General features: G+C 34.4%; 2 protein-coding genes across 8 annotated transcripts in view; one reads left to right on the top strand and one right to left on the bottom strand.

Moving 5' to 3' along the window:
- LOC113400478 (protein gustavus) overlaps positions 1 to 13,005 on the top strand; it is a 65,794-nt gene extending 52,789 nt beyond the window's left edge. For 5 of the 6 annotated variants that reach the window (XM_026640054.2, XM_064217606.1, XM_026640050.2 and 2 more), the window contains 4 exons: positions 7,772 to 8,086; positions 9,466 to 9,727; positions 9,884 to 10,139; positions 10,429 to 13,005. In XM_026640054.2, the coding sequence (XP_026495839.1) occupies positions 7,896 to 8,086; positions 9,466 to 9,727; positions 9,884 to 10,139; positions 10,429 to 10,565 (846 nt within the window). In that variant the 5' untranslated portion in view covers positions 7,772 to 7,895 and the 3' untranslated portion in view covers positions 10,566 to 13,005. The remainder of the gene's footprint in view (positions 1 to 7,771; positions 8,087 to 9,465; positions 9,728 to 9,883; positions 10,140 to 10,428) is intronic. The other variant, XM_064217607.1, reaches the window with a different exon arrangement.
- On the bottom strand, positions 12,184 to 23,194 carry LOC113400474 (uncharacterized). 2 transcript variants are annotated; one of them, XM_026640041.2, is made up of 18 exons: positions 22,996 to 23,194; positions 22,810 to 22,898; positions 22,366 to 22,409; positions 21,952 to 22,158; positions 21,420 to 21,514; positions 21,019 to 21,128; positions 20,374 to 20,793; positions 19,086 to 19,505; positions 18,700 to 18,819; positions 18,449 to 18,493; positions 17,645 to 18,277; positions 17,400 to 17,546; positions 16,723 to 16,912; positions 16,221 to 16,584; positions 15,661 to 15,826; positions 15,050 to 15,245; positions 13,797 to 13,929; positions 12,184 to 13,576 (listed from the first exon to the last, which is right to left on the bottom strand). In XM_026640041.2, exons 1-18 carry the CDS (start codon positions 23,106 to 23,108, stop codon positions 13,442 to 13,444), a joined length of 3,627 nt encoding a protein of 1,208 aa, XP_026495826.2. In that variant the 5' UTR covers positions 23,109 to 23,194; the 3' UTR covers positions 12,184 to 13,441. The 2 variants fall into 2 exon arrangements, with proteins under 2 accessions (XP_026495826.2, XP_026495827.2); XM_026640042.2 differs by lacking the exon at positions 18,700 to 18,819.
- Positions 23,195 to 24,009: the final 815 nt, after the last annotated feature.

Genomic DNA, 24,009 nt, shown 5'->3' with positions numbered 1-24,009 from the left:
AGGAATTTGAAACGGAAGTGTCCGAATACATGAACATCTCAAAGATGTTGCGACAGTCGACAAATATTGTCACTTCCTGCTCTCATCAAATACTAGCTCTGTATCGAGGACAGTTGTAAATTCTAAGTGTATAATATAATCGTGAGACATCATATTTCTTATTCAATATTCTTAAATAATAATAAAAGTGATTTAATAACTCTCAAATGACTCTATACATTAAAAATCGACAAATATGACCCCAATGTAATATATTATTTAAATATATTAATGTGATTAATACAACATCAAAGAGCTTATACATTATAAATATATTTTAAGAGAAGACTCAGACAAAATAAAACAATTTCTTACATTAGTCATTTCGAAAAAGATCCCTTTGTTTGGAATAATAAAATTTTAACAGCAGAGTTTTAAATATATCTGTCTCTTCGACCCGAGAATATAAATATATAAAATATTCTTAATCATCTTTAAGATACATCCAAATGATTCCTCGTATCTTTAGTAGGCTAGTTTCTCTGATAGGCTTGGTGCTGTCTTCGAACATTACGCCGAGCCATCGGTTAAGATGCAAGACTATGAATAATTCAATACGGCGGCACCCTTCGTCGCCTCGTCTCTTCGGGAAGCAAGAAATTCAGAAAGGCTCATTGGATTGCTTATTTCTATTCCCTTACCTCACTATGAGTCTACATACATAATGTATGTCAGTTCGTTTTTACGTTGTCTTAGTATACTATGAATTTAGCTTAAGTAATAAATAAAAATTATTGTTACAAATTTATACCAATATTTCACAGAGTCGATCATTTATATTTCGGTCTTGTTTAACGTGATTTTATTAGTTGTTGTATTACATGGAACAACTGGATAATATTTTCAAAAAGATCGTACTATAAAAAGTGAATACTATTAAATATTGCTCGTATTCGTATAAATACATATATACATGTATACGAGTGTCATTCACCTCTCTTTGTCATAATTATCCAAAAAAAATTGAAGATAGGTTATGTTATTTCATTATATACTATACGAGTAAGCTTAAGTAAAAGAAATAAATATAATTTTATTACACATCAGGTGGATTATATCTGTGTAATGACTGCACCGTTCGTATTATGTGGTTGAATAGTTATCTGTACCTTTTTACAAATGACTACGTTAAATACATATATCGATAATATTGAACGCATATTCCTTTTACAATTTGAAAATATATTCCATATACAAAATTTTATCTTATAATAAACATAAGAGATTTAATATTATACTTTGAACTGTAATTCCACGTGTCTATAAATACTCTTATGACGCTGAACGCTGATGAGTGAACGTATCTCTGCGGGTGGTGGGCACGTCGCTTATTTCGCCCCGGACTGTTTAAACTACAGCTGTTCCCGATTTATTTCTCGATCAGAATTATTATTTGATCGAATCATTTATTTATTGATAGATAAACTTTACGTCATTTTATCTTTACTATGGAAATTGTAGTTATTCCATACAGAGTCGATATCTTTTTTCACCACAAAATGTATAATGTGATTCGTTTCGGTAACTTTATAGAAAGAAGTAGATTTCGATTTCCACGTGGTAAATAACATTCCTAAATACTACGATGTAGTAAATTTTTCATCTTGTTTTCGAGATATTGACGTCCATGGAGAATTCGAAGATGTTAACAACTTCGTGAGATTTGAGATGTATTTCGACGTTTAATACAAACTTATTTCGCTACCTGAAAAGTAATGTTGCTGAGTTATTAAATGATAATTTATTTTTGAATACGTAATTACGCGCCTTTTAACTGCAAACAGTACCTACACCAAGCTGTACAAGGTAAAATATTTTTGCATCAAATCACGTTACACAGCGATGCGCGGTGTACTTATAGGTAATTCATACGACACGTTCAAACTTAAAAGCCTACACGATTCCCTGATAGGAAGGTCACGCTTAAATTGTTTTTGCCTTCAGCATATTGTTAAAACCTATTGTGTGCCAATGTTCAGCCAAACATTCAATGACCTAGTTTCTATACGACATTGTCAAAGTTTTCTTTCCTCGTTTAAACTTTTCTTCGTTTTGTCATAATGACATTTCGTGCGATAGAAGTTGCGTTTGGTTCGATAAAATGAGTCTATTGCGAAATCTTATCTTTTTAAATGTTTTTGTTTTAAATAAATAAACAGGGCAAGTTTAAAGGTATCTAGGTTTTACCCTCATACTGCGTTTATGTAGGCCTGATGCAGGCGTGGCGGCGAAAGCAGCGCTCCCTTGACACGCTACGGCGCGCGCGCATTGCAGTCAAGGCCCTCGACTACCGGCGCGGGCGCATAAACCAACCGCACCGCACTAATGAACAAACAGTATCACTATACAATATACATAAACATCAACTATTACTCATAACGTAACAACTTCAATTGATACGCTCAATATACCGCATTTGGCTCGCTATTGTGTCTTATACATAGATTACTGCTATTTTGTTATTTATTTACCTTGTTCGTTGGACTTTGAGTATTACACGTGTTTCGAACTTGGTTTAACTAGGAAGTCTATATTACTATCAGTTTCTTAGAAGGGATATTTAAAAGTTCAGAATATAATAAAATTAATTAAAGGTTGTGTCTGTTAATACTTGACATTTTTACGAGACTATATTTAAATTGGATTTAATCGAACGCGTATCTTACTGTGCAGAGCTATTAAATATAATGTTAGTCACATTTGTTTACTTGAGTGGTTCAATGTTCTCGTGTGGCATAATTAACTTAGTTAGCTATTGGGTATCAAAACTATAGGTATATACAATAAACATCCATCATTTAATAGCTGCCTTAAAATAAGCCCTGTTGACGCATCCTTGACATGAGCGGCGACAGCAACGTGCGCACGCGTCACTGTCGCGTTATGCAACCACCCGTATATGCAATGTATCAAATGGTATTTGAATAATGTGCTCATCAATTGTACTGCCCTTAAAAATATATATTACAAGTTGTTGAATAAAATACTCAATTTACAATTAAATTAATAAGAATTTTTCTCAGTCGAATTTTAAGTGATTAGCGCATACGGATTATTGATGCATTTATTTTTGTTTGAGCTCGGCACTATTGGTTTTTACAATTAATGTCAGTATAAATTTCGTTATTTTATAAAATATTGCGTATTGTATAACAATGTTAACATAATACATACGACAATTTACAAGTAGCGATAATCGTTTAGCACATAAAATACAATGAGTAAAATATTTTTATAATTACATTTCATTGTCACTTTGATAGAAGCGTACGGCGAGTGTTATTATAGACAACAATAATATTTATAATAATATATATAATATTTGAATATTAGTAAAACGATTTCAATTGAATTTATACAACGCTAAGAATAATGCGTCATGAACATTTCGCAAGTTATTCCTACGAAAGTATACTTGAGAAGTAAGTATTCGATTTAAGCATATTTAAAAAAAAACATAGAAAATTGTCTTGCGAAAATTTACTTGTAAAGACACTATTCAGGGCCAGGGAAACTGCTAAGTGATTTTTTCCTTGACACAAGGCCTGTTGCAACGCGGCAACGGACACAAGGTTGCTGCGACACGCCCTAGCTATTATTTAATTGTTATTTAAACTAGAGACAGTAAATACATCCACGTTTAGGATTTAAAAAGATTAATAAATAAGCAGATAACAAATGCAGATACAATCTGCATTTATATATAGATATAATTATCTCGTGGTTGGTTAACTTCGTCTATATTTTATATGAGGGCAGATCCGGAGGCTCTGGACAAAAATGTCTAAGAGTTCTTCTGTCATTGAAGTAAGGAAGTCATATACATGATACGTGATGTAATATACACTCCCGTGCTTCGGAAGCACGTAAAGCCTTTGGCCTTGTTCTTATCTGTCTCCCTCGGGCTCTATCGGTTTGCCACCGCAAAGCACACCCATTATGAAAGTGAAGACACAATTACAGTATTTGTGCAGAAAAGAACATGTTAAATATTATGTACTTTATTTTGTTGTGAATCATATTTTTATTTTATAACAAAAAAAAATCTCTTAATTAAAAGAAATACGAGAGACGAAAACAAATACTAAACGTGTAATTACGAACTGTTGAAACTGAAAACGTTTCGAATGGAACATAAGGAGTCGACTATTCCCATAAATGTTTAATAATAAATATTTGAAACACGATAAGTAAACCGTAGTCGCAAAGCTTATCTCCTCACAAGAGATTAGAAACTTCTCATTTCGAATTTGAATTGCGATAAAGGGTTTAGCAACTTGATAATCTTAACATAAAATTATACTCCACGCCATTTTACAAAATTAAATATGTCACACACACAACAAAAGAGATAGTAATTTAATTTTCTGAAAAAAAAAAATATATTTTTATAAATTTTTAATAAGTAGGCAGAATGGTACTTATGTCACTGGGTGGTCTGTGGTCACCACTGCCCATAGACATTGGCAACTTCCGGAAATAATATATACGTCTACGTCCCTTGTGCACTGTTACACTGGTTTACCCACATCAAACCGGAACACAATAATACTTAGTATTCTGTTTGTCAGTAGAATATGTTTCGAGTGAGTGGTACCTACTCAGAATGGTTTGTAAAAAACCATACCGCCTAGTTAATACCTAGTAAGTAGTAAAAGAAATTTAACATACCATGTACGAGTTTGTTCATCCGAAAATTATACCTGAAGTAAGATAAGACTGGTTGATCTCAATACATATACATATTTATTTCCGAAAGTTTGGGTCGATTTTTTTCATTACGCCTGTCCCTTATAAGGCTTGGGCCAAAGTTCTTGAAGAGGTATCTTTCGTAAGGCGTTCCTTGCAACAACACGACACTTTCTCCGAGCGTTTCGCATTATATGAAATGTACGACAATACATACGGTAATTTAGCTCTTGACATTACAACAGGTTTGCATACATCCGTGCATTCACTTAACACAACTGCTTGTGTCCAAATGATCTTATCGGGAAACGATACTCGATGTTAGTACCGATAATTAATTTTAAAACCTTGCGAAAAATAACCTGGTCGGTATGTATGAATTATTTAATTATACCACTGCACCTTAAATTTGTACCTGACGTCCGAAATGACTCGCTAAAACACATTGGTCTTAAAAAGCGAAAGGTCGCGGGTTCAATTTCGAAGTTGATTTTTTGAACGCTTTTGATTTTAAAAATCATTTTAACGTAAAGTCTTACAACACCGATGTATCTCTTTTCTGAATAAAGATATATATGGTTTAAATAAAAAATACAATACGATGAATGTGTGTTACGAAGATAAAACGTTTATAATAATTATTATACAAGATGTTTGAATAGTACGTAATTGTTTAATTACATTAATATGTTAATTATTCACGAAAATTATAAAGTCGAATTTGTTTTATCAGAAGCTAACTAAATAACCACTCATAAATCTACGTGGTCCATTTCAATTAATAATTAATCCGTCCCCTGCGGGCTGTCCGGTATTCAATTCAGTTTCAGGACGTTTCAATTTCGTTTGTGAGTTGTGTTTTTTATTTGTGTTACAAATTAAACGATGCCAATCAATAACGCTCTCTGCATAACTAATATTTCACGCCAATTTACCTCGTGTATTATCGCTTTAAATTTTTATCATGGAAAATTACTATAGTATAATATTATGTTCTAAGAAATTTAAAATTAAAATGATCTATTCCGTTCTAAGAACGCGGGTTGAACTGTTAGTCAGGTAGACGGCTATTTGTATTATTTTACTCTTGATTTCGTTTTTGTTTGAAATATCAATGACACGGCTAGAATTCCTGTGTGAACTGGTATTAATCAAATTAATCGTTTAATAGATTTACATTCGTTATAGGATTAGTAAATTGTCTGAATGTATACATTTAAATGTGTCAGCTGTGAATGATTTATTAAGCAGAAGCATGCCAGAGTCGTAAAGCAGTCAATAATGTTAAGCTTTCAATATACGAGTTTAGGGCACACCGAACCGCGCCTACTCGGTCTTGTTTTGGCTAAACGTTCTGTCACTCTGACGTACCAGCTGATGAGAAGCCTGTACACTAGTCTTAGCCTGCGTAGCTCTACACGTGTTACGTGTTAGAGTGATCATCATCTATAATTACATTAATTTGTCTTCCACTTGTCCCTAATGATCTTACCCACCAATTATATCTCCTAAAAGTATGACTATATACCTACACTGTGTAACATTAGTAAAGAATAGATCTTGAATAAAAACTAGCAATTGAACAAACACATTTTAGAATAATATTTTTTTTTTCATAACTTATTCGAAATTACGGAGTGGGAACGAATCAAAAAGTCACAACTGGTAATAAGATTAGGCTCGTTTAATGCAATGATTTGTACAGAATATAATACGTCATTTGTCTAGTTCATTGTTCGGGCTCGCTGGCACACGCTAATGTAGTCGGCCTAGCAACACTCAATTCCATTCACCTCTCACCGAGCGTGAACGGTTATGCTGAATACAGCCGCACCCGCTCTTGTGTTTATATCAACCTTTTAAAAACAACTATTTTCATTTTGATACTTATCTGTTATCGCAACTGATGTCTCTGACGGCCGCATAAGTTTCCCACGATACCCAACGTGACGTGAGTCAGCGATTGATTAATGCGAGAGGTCTTAAATGGATTATGTCGAATTGGAAAAATCTGTTTCAGATTATCAATTATTAACATTAAAAGAGACTATCAAACGCGCGTTTTGCGTATGCTTTTCGATTTTGGTATGGCAGGGTCACATATCACGAGCCGATTTTTACCACGGCAAAATGAACTCGCCATTCCGCTTACTTTCATACTAAATTGAAATCCAATGCATTTCTGGTATATTAGCACATCGTGTTTTTTATATTACGTCTATGTAACTTTACACAGTTGACCAGGTTGCTATTCCAAGTGTAACGCTTTGCAATGAAGAAGCTGGTACGGTCGTAGGTGACGAGACGGGTAGGGGGGACAGTCACATTCACTGCCTTTCACTTCCCGCTTTTGTCATGCCGCCGCTCTAGGCGAAGGCAGACGGCCTTGTGGCCCTAGTGACTTGTGCGCCTTCTATCCGTTGCTTCCCAGCATACATCGCACCACGAGGCGTCACCATCGGTGACACAATGACCGTCCCTCTCATTCAAATAAGCAAATCCAAACGTAGAAGTCAAGTATCACACATTACAGAGTAATGTTTCGGAATATGTTTGTGACTACACGATGTAGTAATTAAATAATTGTTTTACAATCACATGACATCATGATCGAGGAAAAAACAAATAGATATTTAATAAAACTTTAATAGATGCGGTCATGTAAGTAACATTTGCGTGTGTTGTTAGAGCGAGGCTCCAGGGCCGTGTTAACCTTGGCTTTTGAACGGCGACTTTCACGGTTAGACGGTTGTTGCGTTACATAAGATGCGCGTTCTATGCCACCGCGTCGTCGACGCCCGCTGGCATCTGCTCTGATCGTCATCGCAAACAACTCTCTAAGCTCTCGAAAACCAGTTTCATGATCAAAGAAATTAGGTAACTAACATAACACACGACGATGCGCTGGATTGTGCAATTAGTGAATCATAACCTAAATCAATTCTTCTAAACCACAATTATCACGTGTTATGCTTTATTATCATTTGACATTTGATATGTATATTTTTAATGTTATATTTAAATGTATCGTTTTATTTTCCAGGTACAAGAGCGGGGTGCGCTCAGTGAGGGGCGGGGGTGGGGGCGGCGGCGTCGGCGGCGCAGAAGAGGCGCGGCGCGGCGGCCTCAAGGCGCTGCCGAAGCGCGCCCGCACTCGCTGCAGGGGTATGAACATGGGGCAAAAGTTGTCCGGCGGTGTCAAGTCGGTGTCGCGCGAGTGCACGGCGCCGTTCAAGGCGGTAGTGGCTCGCGAGCTGGCCCCCGAGCCGCCCCGGCCTGCGCGCCTCGACGCGCTGCTAGACGCGCCGCCTGCGCATCCCGACACACAATTAAAGCACGCGTGGAACCCAGATGACCGGTTAGTAAACAGCAAATAATACTGCGCTGTACATCTATTATCATTTATCATTTAGTAAATAAATAATCTGTGTGTATTTTAACATTTATGTTCATGTCATGTCAAGGAAAGTCAACTTATATCTATAACTTATATCTATAACTTATATCTATAACTTATATATATATATATTTAGTAACAATGTATACGTATTTCATTATAGACAAGTATTTACTCAAATCCTATTTGCCAAATATTCACAAAAACTCGTTGTAAAAGCAATCCTATGGCTTGTTAACCTTCACAGAGATGTCCTTGTTTGTTGCCATTTTCGTAGCAAATCGGCTCATAGACTTTACGTATTTGACGTAACAAGGTTATTACATTGATAAACCCGCGGGTCAAGAGGATTCTGCAATTAAAAACATTAAGACTAACGTGACGTCACGTTACGTAACGTTTATATGTACTTCTTAAAATTGCTGCTACTGAAGGTCATGGAATCAGCAAAGGATCGCATAGAACGACCTTTCTCAATAAAAAACAATTTAACTTATTGCTTGTTACTGCAAAAGTAGCTGTTCGTTCGATCATCTTATTTCATTTGTTGCGTCTTTAATATCAATTAGAATGTGAAAGATTTTTCATAGAACCCAAGGTTTATTTTTAATATCTATCGTATAAAAAGTAAAGGCCTTCGAATTTTTGATCATAGACAAACAATGGCGGTAGCCATTTCGCCATTTTAGTCTGTCACGGTCATGTCAGTTTCTTATATATCAAATCAATTATTACGGTTTTTCGTAAATGCTTCAAATAAAGGCTCTAGTAAATACTTAATTGAACAAGCAGAATAATGCCATAATCATTTTGTCCTGCTTTTAAACGTGAAAGTGTTATTAAATACTTTATTATGATTGTTGTTATCGATGACTTGAGTGATATTGTATTTGTTATATAATTCAGTTATCTCATACAAAATGCACAGTAGATAACTCTTACGACAGTGGTATGGACCACTGTCGTCATTTGTCCTACCAAATGCAAAGTCTGGCTTGTAAACGTTTGTTTTGTTTAAGATCATATACTTAATGTTAAAGATATTTATTTAATAATTAGCACTCTTAAAACTGTACACTTTAAACTTTGTAAACGCAGTCAGTTTTTTTCCTTTTTTTTTTTGAAAGAAATATTCTATATGTTCTTAAAATAATAATAAATATAATATTTTCTCCCTTGTCACTCGATCTCTTTATTTATTTAATACCTACTGCAAAAAAATACATACAATACTAATAACTTCATACATGTTAAGAGGAAGCTGTAAGTTAAAATATTCATAATGTATTCTTAATGTAAATAACTCTACAATTATTTAATTAAAAACATTTAAATTTCAGGTCGTTAAACATATTCGTTAAAGAGGAAGACGCGTTAACATTCCACCGGCACCCGGTGGCTCAAAGTACGGACTGTATCCGCGGTCGTGTCGGCTACTCGCGCGGGCTGCACTGCTGGGAGGTGGTGTGGCCCGCGAGGCAGCGCGGTACACACGCGGTGGTGGGTGTGGCAACTGCGCACGCGCCCCTACACTCGGTCGGCTACCAGAGCCTCGTGGGAGCGACAGACCAAAGTTGGGGATGGGATCTCGGAAGAAATAAGGTATGGGACAAAAGTAATACGGGATCATTAAATTGTGTAATGATAGGCAGTATACCAATAATATGCCGTCAACAAATTGCTAACATTATCATTAAACGCACCATAGAATTTGTTCAGTGTGTTTTTAAATTTGAACATGATCGCTCTTAACACTAGGTATACCACAACGCGAAGGGCACGGGCGGCAGCGGCACTACGTACCCCGCGCTGCTGCGGCCCGACGAGCAGTTCCTCGTGCCGGACCGGCTGCTCGTGGTGCTCGACATGGACGAGGGCACGCTCGCCTTCTGCGCGGACGGCCGCTACCTCGGCGTGGCGGCGCGCGGCCTGCGCGGGAAGACGCTTTATCCTATCGTCTCCGCGGTCTGGGGACACGCCGAAATAACTATGAAGTATATAGGCGGGCTCGATCGTAAGTGTTCATGTTATGTTAGATGACAAAGCTAGTATAAGAAATGAAATATGTGTACTGGAAGTTCTAGTGTTGTATAGACAATTTATCTATAATGTCACATACGTAATATATATACGATATAGTAGCTCAATTAATTAGACAAAAATAAAAAATATATGTCGCTTATCCCATATCTTCCGTTGTGGCCCTAATTATAGAATATTAACCAATACCAAATTGAGCCGCTACTTTTACGCATGATGTGCAGTGTGTTCAACATTTGAATACCGTATAATGTCGTCCCCAGCCGAGCCGCTGCCGCTAATGGAGCTGTGCCGACGCGTGATCCGCCAGCGCGTGGGGCGCGCGCGCCTCCGCGCCGCCGCGTCGCGCCTGGCGCTGCCGCCCGCGCTCACCGCCTACCTGCTGTACCGCGCGCCCTAGCCGCCCCGCGCGCCGCCGCCCGCCCCGCCCGCCCGACACCCGCACGCGCACACAGAGACTCCTTACCGCAGTGCCCGACCTCGACCGGATCGCATCGTGCCAGATGACCCGAAACCGTTGACGCCTCTCACGGAGTGGGGGACGAATCGACTGAGTGAAGTTAACCGAGTCCCCGGCGTCCAGCTTCTGCCCGACTTCGACGAGATTCATGATACTTCTGTGTCCGAGTTCGATTCGCCACGCATTCGATGAACAATTTATAGTAGTGCAATGCGGCAGAATCTCATTTGCAAGAAAATAGCTCGTCAAAAGAACTCCGTTTGAGTGGTGAGAGTGGGTTCTTAGAAATCCTCCTCCCCAAAAATTTACTATTGGCTTCCAGTTCTCGAACTCACTAGAGTCTGCTCTTCCTTTTCTTTTGAAAAATTATCTTAGCTGCTATTCATAATTTGACTAGGCTTTACTGTAATACTAGCCGAAAACAAACCTAGCGATCGATCGATAAAGACTACACAAATTCTGGTGTACAAAACTCTTATTAGTATAACTTATAAAATATACTTATGCAAAAGCTAAATGCGGAGTATGTTAAAAAAATCATCACTCATAAAATCAAAGTCAACAAAAATATGTTATGCGACTCCATCTTAGATAATCTCATTTTATACATATTGCAATATTCCGATGTGAATACAATGTTTTATTTTTACACTATCTGTGATATTTATATTTTAAAGGCATCACCCGCGTTATCAAATAGAAATGCACAAACGATGCATTTTAAAGCGAATGTAACTGCGTACGATCACGATAAATTAACTTTAAAAGCTCGAAGGGGTTCCTTGTGAATTGTTTTATTATTTAAAACACGTGATGCTAAGTGGTGGGCGAATATGGTACTATTCCGTTACCGATATTATCAATTTATGGACATTTTATATACGATAATATTTATAAGTTAGACGTGGCAGTAAATCATTACAAAAAATTGTGTTAACATTTGATCAGATCTAATGCAAGCCGCACGTTTTTAAAGCCATATTGATCTCTTATAGAATATGACGTCTGCATTGAACGTTCTTAGTCACTGCAGAGGATCGTATTTTACTCGTTAAGAAATATTATAGAATGAACAACAGCAATTTATACATAACTCACGAGCCTCGGCAATTAATATCTAATGTATGAGATGTCATTGTTATCGTGACAATAGCATGCGAGCTGTCGCCGCTCGTGTCATAGGCCAGTGTATCGTTGGCAATCTTACATACTATTTTATAGCTCATTAAGTGACTGGATTATTTTTTAGTTTAGGATTTTAATTCCTATTGTAAAAACGTGTGATTGTGTGATGTATATATCTATGACTACACGCCTTTTCTTACGTTATTTGTATGTCATTCGAAAGATTATATCGAAGAAATTGGTTCGAGTAAATCCGCTTCAAAATTAAAGAGGAATTTAGACCCCTTTCAAACTATTCTCCTCTCTATGTCTTCTTTTGTGACATTAGATTATTAGGTATAACGCAATGAATTACGAGAATAGTATTTTCGAAGCACTGTTTTATAATGGAATATGTCAGCCATTTTAACGCAAATTAGTTATATTGAATCCATGTAAAATATAAGTACTTCCATTTCAATAAGATTTTTTTTATATGTAGACTATGGCATGTAGACAAGACATCCCGAGTGGAGCTCACTTTAATATCGTGTCGATATTCACATTCCATCTCCAGCTTTATAATAAACATTGTACTACGTGAATTTGTGATTGTATGTAATCATAGAATGTTATTATATATTATTTTGTAATAAAGAGTGTTATGTGAATATTGACATGTATGAAGTAACTATGATAAACTGCCAAATGCGATGTGAAAGCGAGAGTTCAACGTGTGTGTGAATTGAACTATTGTGAGTGAGATCGAATGATGAATGATTGCGACGTGTGAATGTACTGTGTCGTGTGTTCGGAAAATATTTTCGTTGTGTAAGAGATATAATCATGGTAACATAAAATACACCAAGCTCGATAAACTGTTGACGCAGTCCTTTAGGATAAGCCCCGAAATACATTCTTATTTCAATGTATTGTTTTATGCCCAAATTAGAGTTAATTTATTCCAATACATTAACAAATAGGGGCTCATTCGAAAGGATCAATATAATTAGCAAAAATATCCAATTTTAATTTTATAAATTCTCAAATTTAGTCCTGTATATAAAATATCATTTTGCAGCGTTTAATGACTTTATTATAAGTGAAATGCATTTTAGTTTTATAAGTAGTAGGCAATATTTTTAAAAGGTCATTTCTAACAGACAACTGCGATTGAGTGGAATCTCTTAGAAACAATGATTGAAAAACAAAATAGGAAAACGATTGGAATAAATATACTGGTTAAGAAAATAATAAATAATATGAAATAAAATAAGTTTTTTATTGATGCATTTTTACAATGTTTATTAAGCAATTAGAATATTTATTAAGCAAAAAGAAAACTAAAACACAGTCATCTATCCTTTTTTAAACTTACATTATAACTATTACAAGTGAACATTATTTGATTATTAAAATAATGGCTAAAAGTTAAAACAATAATTTAAGGAATATTTGAGTTATCATTAATACGGAGACACTTAAATATTATGTAATATATATTAATAATACTAAGATTATAAGAGTAAAATAAATGTCAGCTTAAGAGAGCAAACTTGACTCGCGGACGGATAATACTAAACTTATAACTATAAGTACAAACATCAGGTGAGTATTCTTTTATTACAAAAGAAAACATTTTAAATTATAGATACGATAAGTGTTGGCCAGCCAGATTATAACATTTCGCGAGGGAAACTCTAAATAGAATTTCAATCACAAAGTGTATGATGTTCAAGCATTGTATCATCACTTATTAGAATAGTATTTTCTTCTCCAAGATCTTGTGGTAAATCAATTTGTGCCGTCAATTCTTGAAGACCTTCAATAAGTTCATTCAGACAAGCCTAGTAAATAAAAAAGTACATACAGCTAAAATGTAAATAGACTAGAAATATAAAGAAAATAATTAATAATATTATGATATGATTATACTTTTATTTATTTAATATTATGTAAATTGAAATATGATTCTATATTCATCTATAGTTTAAATAAAAATAAACTAATTTGTTGACAGACATTGAATGAAAACTTATTACAATATATAGTTTAAAAAATATTTACCTTGGTTTCACTGAAATTCTCTAAATAAGCATCCAAAGATAGATCTTCTCCTTCAAAAGGCTCCACTAACACTTTTAAGTGATCCGGCAGTGAGGACACATCCAACTCTCCGGTTGATTGGTCCTTGATTATTCTGTCAGAAAGTAATGTTATTAATTAGATAATTTTACTAAATACTCAGTAAATCATGTTTTAGTTAATTTCTAACAGCAGTAATAACCCTCTAAGTTTAGTATATAATATGTTGACTTTGTCTACAAAGTTTTTATATTTTCGATTAATTTTTAAAGCTTTTAAATGACATATGTTAAGTGATTAAACTGAAATAAAGATTTCAGAGCGCAAGACATATTACTACTTGCTTCGCCATGAGTAGAAGATGGGAAGACTAGGGCTGCAACCGTATTATTATTAATTTAAAAACAAAATAAGAAACCTATCTAATAAATTACTAATAATCCAGATTTTATGATGCTTTTCAACTCAACCTCCATAAAGATATCATCATATTTATTAATAATTAAAAAAATAGTAAGATTTTAAGTTATATTGAATGTACACCACCAGTGCAGGCTTTCCAGGAACATCGTCACCGTGATATTTCGTGCGACAATAGGTCAAGCAACGTTATAATATGAAAATTTTACAGTTCCGTAGTTATTGTCAATACGTGTGTTGATTATTTATTATTTTCCTAGTATCGTTTGTACCTACCGTCAAACGCAGTATATGAACCATCGAATTCGTGATTCACGTGTAATACGTCAAAATAAATCGCAGGAGGTATCAACTCTTGATCATCTCCATAATAATAAAATATATAATATTAATAAAGAATGATATAAATATAATTTATACGCTATAGTACTCGGGTATAATGTAGCTTTTAACCAGTGATTTTTTTTAGAAAGTGATCATTAGTTCCGGAGATTGCTCCCTAAATACACACCAAAAAATGTTTACTTCTTTATAATATTAATATTGACTTATGTTAATTGATATGTAATAAATTAATGATGTTATTTTTATTTTTTGTTATTACTATTTTTTTATTGATGAATTAATCAATAAAAAAATAGTTCAACAATATAATCTTCCTCTCAAAGGGAAAGGAGGCCTTAATCCAGCAGTGGAACAATTATGTTTTACAACATTATGCAAAACTACCTCTAAACGTTGCTCGCACTAGAGACACGCCATTCTAATCCAATGGTTAATATAATAAAGAAGGATTAAAAAGTAAATTCACACACCTGAGTATCCTCCGGCGTGTGAACTCCGGGCCCGTGATGACGGTGACCGTGGCGAGTGCGGTCGCGTCGCTGCCGCGCAAGCGTCGCTCCAGTTTGTTCCACGGAACGAGCAACGTTATTGAATGCTTCGAACGACGGTTTACTATACGACGGCTACCGAGTAACTGTGATTCAGCTTCTATGAATCTGTATTGTACTGAAATTTAAAACTCAAATCAGAGGGAACTTATTTACTTATTACTTGGCTTTTTGCAAGCCCGTCAGAATAGGAAGCACCCACTTATCGAGTATTCTGCCGCCAAACAGCAATACTTAGTATTGTTGTTTTGAGTTTGAAGGGTGAGTGTGTCAGTGTAACTGTAACAGTGTAAGGGACATAACATCTTAGTTCCCAAAGTTGATGGCGCATTGACGATGTAAAGAAAGATTAATATTTCTTACAGCACCAATGTCGGTGGTAACATTTGACCGACCGCCTACCCAACACATAAAAAAAAAAATATTTAGATGTTCACTTAATTATTACCTTCAAATTTTTCTGCATAAATCCTTAAGTCGAAGATGTAAACAGACCAGGATAAGTGATAAAATAAAAATATGCGATAACATACGGTTGAAGTGCACCTGCGCGTAGACGAAGGCGGGGCTGAGCGCCTTGTTGTAGAGCGCGAGGTCGAGCGGCGCGCGCGACACGGCGCGCACGAGCGCCGTCGGCCCGTACGTCACCACGCCCGACCAGCGCAGCGACTCGCCGCTGCCGCAGCCGTGCAGCTTGATCTGCGCCGGAGGGAGCGATGGTTAGCATGTTGCGTGTTTGAGCCGGGCGAGCTCTACATAGTTTTCACGTACTTAAATTTTGTGGAAAACATTGCGTACTCGGAGATGAACAATAAGAACATGAGAAAGACGGTGGTTAATCGCGATGGACTGAACAAATCATTATTATTTCTTATTTTCCTATACATATTATACTTCAATGAGACAACGTGATTTGCTAATACGTCTGCGAATATTATGCACTACAATCAGTGCTTGATTAATATTTTTGATACAACAATATATAATTTTACTTCTAACATTCCTATGCCGAATTCAATGACTTATTTTTACTCATATGTACTGCTATTATGAGATAAATTATAATGTAACAAACAGCTGTTAATTTGCTTACCTTTCTCGAGTAGTCGCTGTTTTTATCGAAAACTAAATGCAACGCAGCTGCATGCGGCATGCAAGAATTGGGTGCGAAAATGATCGGCAACGGCCTGCATTCACACGGTCCAAAGGAAAGTATGAATGTTCCTCTGGCTTCGATACCGGGAGAATCAATGAGGAAACCTTCGCCAACTATTTGGCAGCGAATCTGAATTTTCTTGTTTGTAGAATTTTTTAAACTGAGCTCCTTTCTTCCAGCCCGCACCCATGACATATTATTATAGTTGGTTTTGACTGGAAAAGTTTTAGGTTTATCTGATCCTCCAATAATATCAATCTTAGTTATGTTGCCTGTAGCTGTATCTTCTAATATTAAAGTCCTGGAAATACATAAGTAAAAATTGAATAAATAATAATTGTCAATTATTAAAATCAAAACATTGCTAACAAATCAATTGACAAGTTTTGGTAAATTGTTGATTAAGGATATCAATTCCGCGTATTTTTCAATAGATTACCCATCACTGACAGCATCCGGAGGTCCTGTGTAAATGAGGCTCAGTTCTTTAACACTTTCAGGACGAATTTCCAGTTTTGTCGCAGACACTTTGAAAGGAAATTGATTATCTTTACTATTATTGCTCCTAAATTTGACTGCCCAAACTCCAGTCACAGAGCCAGTATTACACAGGTTTATTGTAGTGGTTTCTGAAAACACATTAATTATAATCTAACTATTTCTTACATTACACACTTTTTATTATTACATGTAAAAGGTAACTTAAAAACGTTTGCGAAATTTCTGTTTGATTTCATAACCGTATGTCATTCAATTTATGTCATCAAAATTATACACATAATTAAGTAACTCGTTGTCGCCCGCCACTTCGGTCGAGTTTTAGGGGTTGGTCGCCAGCTATTCGTCATGTCCTCCCAAGGGGTTTAGGCTTGCTTCTTACAAAATTTCACCAAATTCAGTAGTTTATTCGTAAAAGAGCAAGAGAGAAACAAAGTTACTTTTGCAATTCATTTATTAATATAAACTATCACTTATGTATAAACGACAAATACTAGACGGTAGAAGTCGTTTATATAATTTTCAATCCCAGTTTTATGTTCGTAAGTGGCCACTTACTATCGACAACAAGTGGCCTTATATTTAATCTCAAATTATATATTTAAAAAAATAACTTACCATTTGTAAGATGAAGTTTACTAGACGGTGGCTGCACTTCAAGGCTGGCACTCCCGACTGACCCAATGAGATTGACTTTCTTCAAAATGGTGTTAACTCCAATTAAATTAACATTCAATGTGCCTTTGAAGGTGACCATTTTTTCAGCTACAAATAAAACAATATATAATATTTAAATATCAAACAACTTCTTGGCACATATTTTGACATTTTATCTAACATACAAAAGAAAAGAAATCGCATACTTAATTCTAGATCCAACAGCTTCGGCGCGACAAACGTAATCGTAACTTTAATGGCATTACCGCTACTCAGCCTGCATAACTGCTTGTTAATGCCTTTCATTTTAATTTTTACTTGTGAATCTTCAGTCGAGGCATTCCGTTCCATTAGAGCTTTGCTAACATCATTCTTTATTATTTCCTGAACAGATTTGATTACAAACATACTGTCTCCCTCCGCTATCGATAACTCTAATTGAAGATCTTCGCAACAATCGCTTATTAAAACGAAGTACTTAGTTAAAGTGGATTTTTCTTGAATTGTCGGAAAGGTAACCTTGTTAACTCCATCGCAGGATAATGCTTGTATTGTTGGCATTTTTATACTAACTTCTAAATGTCCTTTTTGTTCAACGTCCCCGTCTATTGACGCGTCTTTTAAATACATGGTGAATGGTAAGTACTGTTCCAATTCTATGTTAGAAGTAATGTGTAACGTGAATTTCTCCGTTTTTCCGGGTGACAATAGTAACGGTTGACGCGGTAACTCGACGGTGAGATCTCTTCCTCCGTTAGGTAGTTCATCAAATTCAAACTTTGCAGTCAGCCAACTATCTATCAGTGTTGTTACCGTAATAGACACAGCAGCGCTGACGCCTGAAGTTGCAATAATTTACTTATTAAAAAAAATATTATGACTCTGATTCAATAACAGTCTTGTTTAATTTTGTTTTATGATTGTTTTTGGTGAAAAATGATCCAATTTAATTCTATAATATTCTCAAAATAGAGTAATATATTCATATAGACTACTACTTAAAGACTTACCTACGAAACCTTTAATGGGAGTTGATATGATTTCAGCCCACTTTTCTGAAAAACAATTAATCATATGTAATCAATAAATACTTAATTGATTCAAAAATATATATAAATGACGGTGAAATGTCCATAGCTTCAAATTATAAGCCCCAGGTGTAAATTATTTTTAAAAAAAAAATCTTCATGCAAGCTGAGTTAGTCATCAGAATAGAATAGTTAGTTAAGTTAGTGATCCATTTAAAGCGAGGCCCACAAACCTTTTGCTAAGCTCTCCTGTTTCAAAAGTTTATGCTGTAACACCTCTTGCCAATCTACTGACTTATCTAATTCTCTATATTCAAAGTTTGGGAAAGGCGTATGCGTTGTATTAACCTCGCCTGAAAATAACTACTTGTTATCACTAACACCCAGAGCGTGCTCAGCAGACTTCAAATGTGAACGCTCGAAATATTTCAATAGATATCTCGGTATACATAAGCCTATATATTCTGAATAGTATATCAATATAATAAAGGAATTTCTCAATATAACAATTTAGCGATATATATATTTCCTTATTCGCATATACTATTAAGAAAGAACAGATTTTGTCTATGAAGGTAGATAAATTTTAAAGATTTAAATATTAGTATTGCAAGCATACCTTTACTACAGTGTAACGGACTATCGCCAGATTTGAAACTTGCAGCTTCTTGAACTGTACTGAGGGTAGACTGACTTGTGCTAGACGGCGAGTGGGACGGAGCCATATGGTGCATCTTGACATCATCACTATCAGTACCCTGAGTATCCATTGAGTGACGAGTGACAATAACAGACGGCACTTCCTTCTCCTCATTAAGCTTTAATTTATCGAGAGATATAACTGTGTTAACTGTCCCCGATGAACTAGCAGTTTCAATATTTTTTGTATCTTTTAAATTGGTCACAAAAATATCTTGTTTTGCTTTTTTATTTTCCAATATGTTCATGTGTAGTTCAGTGAGAGGCTGCTTCCTATTTACTTGCTTGGTTTGATTGTTTAGCTGTAATATATCCGTAACACTGACATTTGATTGTTTTCCTAAAAAAGACAAAAACATACTAATCTTAAAACAATAAAAGGTATATATCACATTGCGATATTGATCTTTAAATATACTTGATGGAGGAGATTAATGCAAGCCCATCTGGATAGGTCATATATTCTACCACCAATTTTGAAATGTAACATAACATCCCAGTTTCTAAGGTGGTGGATTTGTTATGTAAGAAGTGGATCAATTTATTTGTCTATTTGTCCGTTCGCCTACCCATGCCGTAAAAAAATAATCTTAATTACATTTTTTATAATTCGAATATAATGCTAAATTGGACATGTGTACACTCCTGTGTCACGGAAATAAATCGTTGGTCGAGCGCTTCAACGCTTTCCGGTCGTATCGGATTTAGCATCCCATATGAGAGCTATGGAATAAATAGTGCACATGTTTTTACCTATGTTTGAAGTTTTTTAAAATGGTTACTTTGTACTACCTCCTACCACTATAACGCAGCAACTATTAGCTGACTTAGTACTAGGTTAATCTTATGTGTATTTGTAAAGTTGGAACTGATCAGTAACAAAGATAACAAATGAAGTTGTTTATTTTATTGTAGGATTTGAAAAGGCATGTCTAAGTAGGTACCACCCACTTAAATATTCTATAGCCAAGCAGGAATATTTACTATTATTTTGTTCCGGTTTAAAGGATGGGTGCCAATGGTATAAGGGTCATATTTTAGTTCCCAAGATTGGTGGCACATTAGTGATGTAAGGCATTGTTTATAATTCTTACAGTGTCCAATGTCTATGAGTAGCTGTGATGACCACTAATCAGGCCCATTTGGCAATCTACCTACTTTAGAATAAGCAAAAAAATACTTAATAACTAAAACATGTTCAACAATACCTAGATAATCTGCAATTTTTGAAATACTCAACGAGTTCTCCGTAGAACATTCTGTATCATCTGACACCAGACGCATTGACAACTGTAAGTTTCTTAGCAATATGTCCGTGGGTTTCGGAGCCGTAAACATTTTTGGATTCGCATTGTGGTTTACTGTTTTTGTTCCAGCCATTTGTGCATAACTTTTCACAGGTACAGAACTTTTATTGAGCTTCATATTAGATATATCCATGAGTGAAGGTTTAGCAGACAAATTGGTCATGTCTTGTACTTTTGTAGGGAATAAATTGGCAACTATGTTTTGCGGCTGTGATTTATCAATACGAGGCTGTCTTACTGGTACACGGTCCAGAGTTGTGTCCATTTTGTATGTATTGTTTGGGTTACTTTGTATGATGTCTGATGGGCCAATTAATGATACTGAAACAATAAAAATGGTGCAACATCCACATAGATATTCTAAGTTTAAATTATAGTTTTATTTAATGATCGATACATTTGTCATCTCCTTCTTTTTTAAATAGTATTGAACAATTAATAAGAGTAAATATATTATAATTAGCAAATAAGTGATCATATTTCAATAATTTTATTTATGTCATTTATGGGTTTTTAAAATATTAGTAATTTAAAATAATGGCATACCATCTGTTATGCTTGGCCTGTCTGGGCTGTCAACATTACAGAGTATTTTTCCAAACTCCGGACACCTGTTTTGAAAATATGCTCCAACTGACATGTTTGAATTGCTCGTCCTAAAATTCAATAATGAATAACAAGTTAACATCTGGTTATACTATAAATAATACAATATTAAATATTTTATTAGCTGGTGATTTAGACTCATGGAAACAACAAACTCATGGTACACAATACAAAATTTGCATTTATTATTAAATTAAAAAAAGTGAATGAAAACATGTGATCATTATTTCATATATGACAAACATCTTGTGGAAAGGCAATAAATATACATTTGTTTACAACTGATTCAAATACTAATGCTACATTTACATTCATGGTACCAATAACAAAAATATACTCACAGTAAGCTGTCTTGAAAATTGGCTTGAGTGCTATGCTGTACAGGAAGAGGAGCCTCTCTCATCACGAGAGATGCTTCATCTGCTGTTAGATCTCTCTGAAGTTAAAAAATAAATAAATATTAATAATTTGCTTTATCCCATTATTTTACATGTAAATACTCTGTATTGCTATGTTCTGGTTCAAAGGGTATGTGAGCCAGTGTAATTTCAGACAAAAGCTATATTACAATTATAACTTATGGTTAGCATGGGGTACCTTAATGGATAAGGATGTGTTATAGGTATTTATGAATATGGGTAATTTGACCAACTAAATAGTACCGTTTGTTTGTTTGAAAGATATACAGTATCTTTTAATTACTAATGCATTACATCAAATTTTGACATTATTCTCGAATCAGTCCCAAAATGTAACAAATTTAAAGCTGTGTAAAAAAAAGTTATGGGATACAACAGTAAACAAATCAGCATTTATGGTACAAACAATAATACAAATATAATAAATTCAAATGATAAAAATAGTATTTCAAACCTTTGAGTGAAATGAATAATTTGTAGCAATCGAATGCCTCATTAAATCATTAATTTCAGATGTTTGTTTATCCATGTGGGTTGTAATGCTCTCTAAAGCCATTGAGTGGCGTCCATACTCTTCAAATGCTCTTGCCGAACTAAGTGGCTCTTTAATATCTTCAGTTCCTGTGGACCTTCCTGTCATTTCACCTGGATTGAATGCAGTCTGAAAATTATATTTAATATTATTAAGTGACGATATTTAAATATTTTTGGTTCAAAAGTGAGCATACATAATATTACTAAAAAATAATTACAATTATTGCAAATAAAGTATATTGCACTCTCCTTTGACAATGAACGAAAAATAATTTCAAATCAAATAAAAAAAAATGTAGTATGGACATATCCATAAGTAGTAAACAATGCTTACCGATTTACTCAGCGAAATATTATCAATACCTGATTCACCAAAACCTGAAATTATATTTAAATTACATGTATCTTTATTAAAAAAATAGTCTTTATGTAAAAAAAAAATTATAAAACTATTACTATTACACATACAACAGTTATTTATTTGATAAAAATAGATACAATATATAAACTAAAAGTACACATTATTATATTAAAAGTGATAAATATATCACTCATATGTACATCAATCGAAAGTACACAACATGAACGAGTAATACATTTAAACTATATAAACAAAACCATTTATAGTAATTTTTAGTACCATAAAATTTCTAAAGGATGGAAAATCTTAATTGTCTACGTACATGTTCTAAGACTTGTCTTTAATTATATACAGCTCGAAGGCAGAAGATATTATATTGAACTTAATCAAATTTAATAAGATTTGTAAATAAATTACCTTCTACGCGTTCCAAGTCTAAGATTCCCGATGAGGATTCGTAATTGGTTCCAGTTCTATTAAAAGCCATTTGATTTGAACCTACGCTGCTGTATATTTATGAAAAAATATCACTTTAATACTTGTTTTCAATATAATACAAGTAATCAATAACTCGTAAAATCGTAAACATCAACAAAATTTTACCTTTGTACGTCATCATTATTAAAAGTTTGCTGTCGTCTTTGCAAATTAAAGGATTTATCTTCGGCTAAGTGCATTAACCTTTGTATTTTCTTGGGAGTTAAATGATTATCCATTATTTTATTTTATTGTATTTTCTTCAGAAGCCAAGGAATTCCAATTCCCAACTTTTTTGATTTCTCTACTTTTCGTTACAATTCAAATTTTTAAACTGTATGTATATATTTGACGTTTAATGAAAAATGTTGCAGTTCTAAACGCATTGTTTGGTAAGATTTCTAAAAGCAAACACCGAATAATGAAAACATATTAATTTAAGTAAATTCACTTAAGTTTAAAAATTGTTAAGTTTCTAAATTTTTCTTTTTGATACTTTGATACTTTTTGATGCTCCTACTTTGAAAATTACTGTCATTTAAAAAAGGTATTAAAAATAAAATAACTGTAATTCCTCTCGCTCACAATTTATTCTTACAAATAGCGTAGTGATTATATACTTTATGATAATATCCTTCTTCACAATACTTTTTTGAATTAATCAAAACACTTACCTGGAAAAGGTTTCTCTTGCCAATAATAGATTTGGAGAATACTTATTTATTTTCATTACAGTTGTAATAAGATAACACCTCGTATAGACGGTTTTATTCTACATAATAAAAGTACATAGTTCTTAAGAGTGACATATGACATAAGTTATAAAATGATATAAAAACAAGGAGGTTAAATATTACTACATTCACCCACACTTTAATTTAAAACATAGTCTTGCAGTCGTGTAGGAAGTCTGTGCTCTCTATTTGATCTACGCAAAGTTGCTTCCTCTTCCATAGAATTGGATCGATTTCCTTCAGGTGGCAGCTCTTCGGTGGATTCATAATTAGAATCTGATGTATTATCTTCCCTTGGTGAATTTTGTTCTTCATCAATCGGTACCTCATTTTCACTTAAAACATCAATTATCTCTAGATTTATTATTTTCAATAGCATTAACGCTGATATTATACTGCTGAGAAC

Source organism: Vanessa tameamea, chromosome 17 (genome assembly GCF_037043105.1).
Source record: "Vanessa tameamea isolate UH-Manoa-2023 chromosome 17, ilVanTame1 primary haplotype, whole genome shotgun sequence".
Classification (NCBI taxonomy): Eukaryota; Metazoa; Arthropoda; class Insecta; order Lepidoptera; family Nymphalidae; genus Vanessa; species Vanessa tameamea.
The sequence above is the reverse complement of the archived record's forward strand: the minus strand, read 5'-3'. Positions and strand labels throughout refer to the sequence as shown.

Bases quoted from the DNA above. Each gene is read 5' to 3' on its own strand.
- LOC113400474 (XM_026640041.2), bottom strand. From the start codon at position 23,108: ATGGATAATCATTTAACTCCCAAGAAAATACAAAGGTTAATGCACTTA. The intron at 16,913-17,399 runs GTAAGTTATTTT...ATGTGTTTTCAG, and splicing joins TAAACTTCATCTTACAAATG to AAACCACTACAATAAACCTG. The intron at 13,577-13,796 runs GTAAATATTTTT...TTTATTTACTAG, and splicing joins AGAATTTCAGTGAAACCAAG to GCTTGTCTGAATGAACTTAT.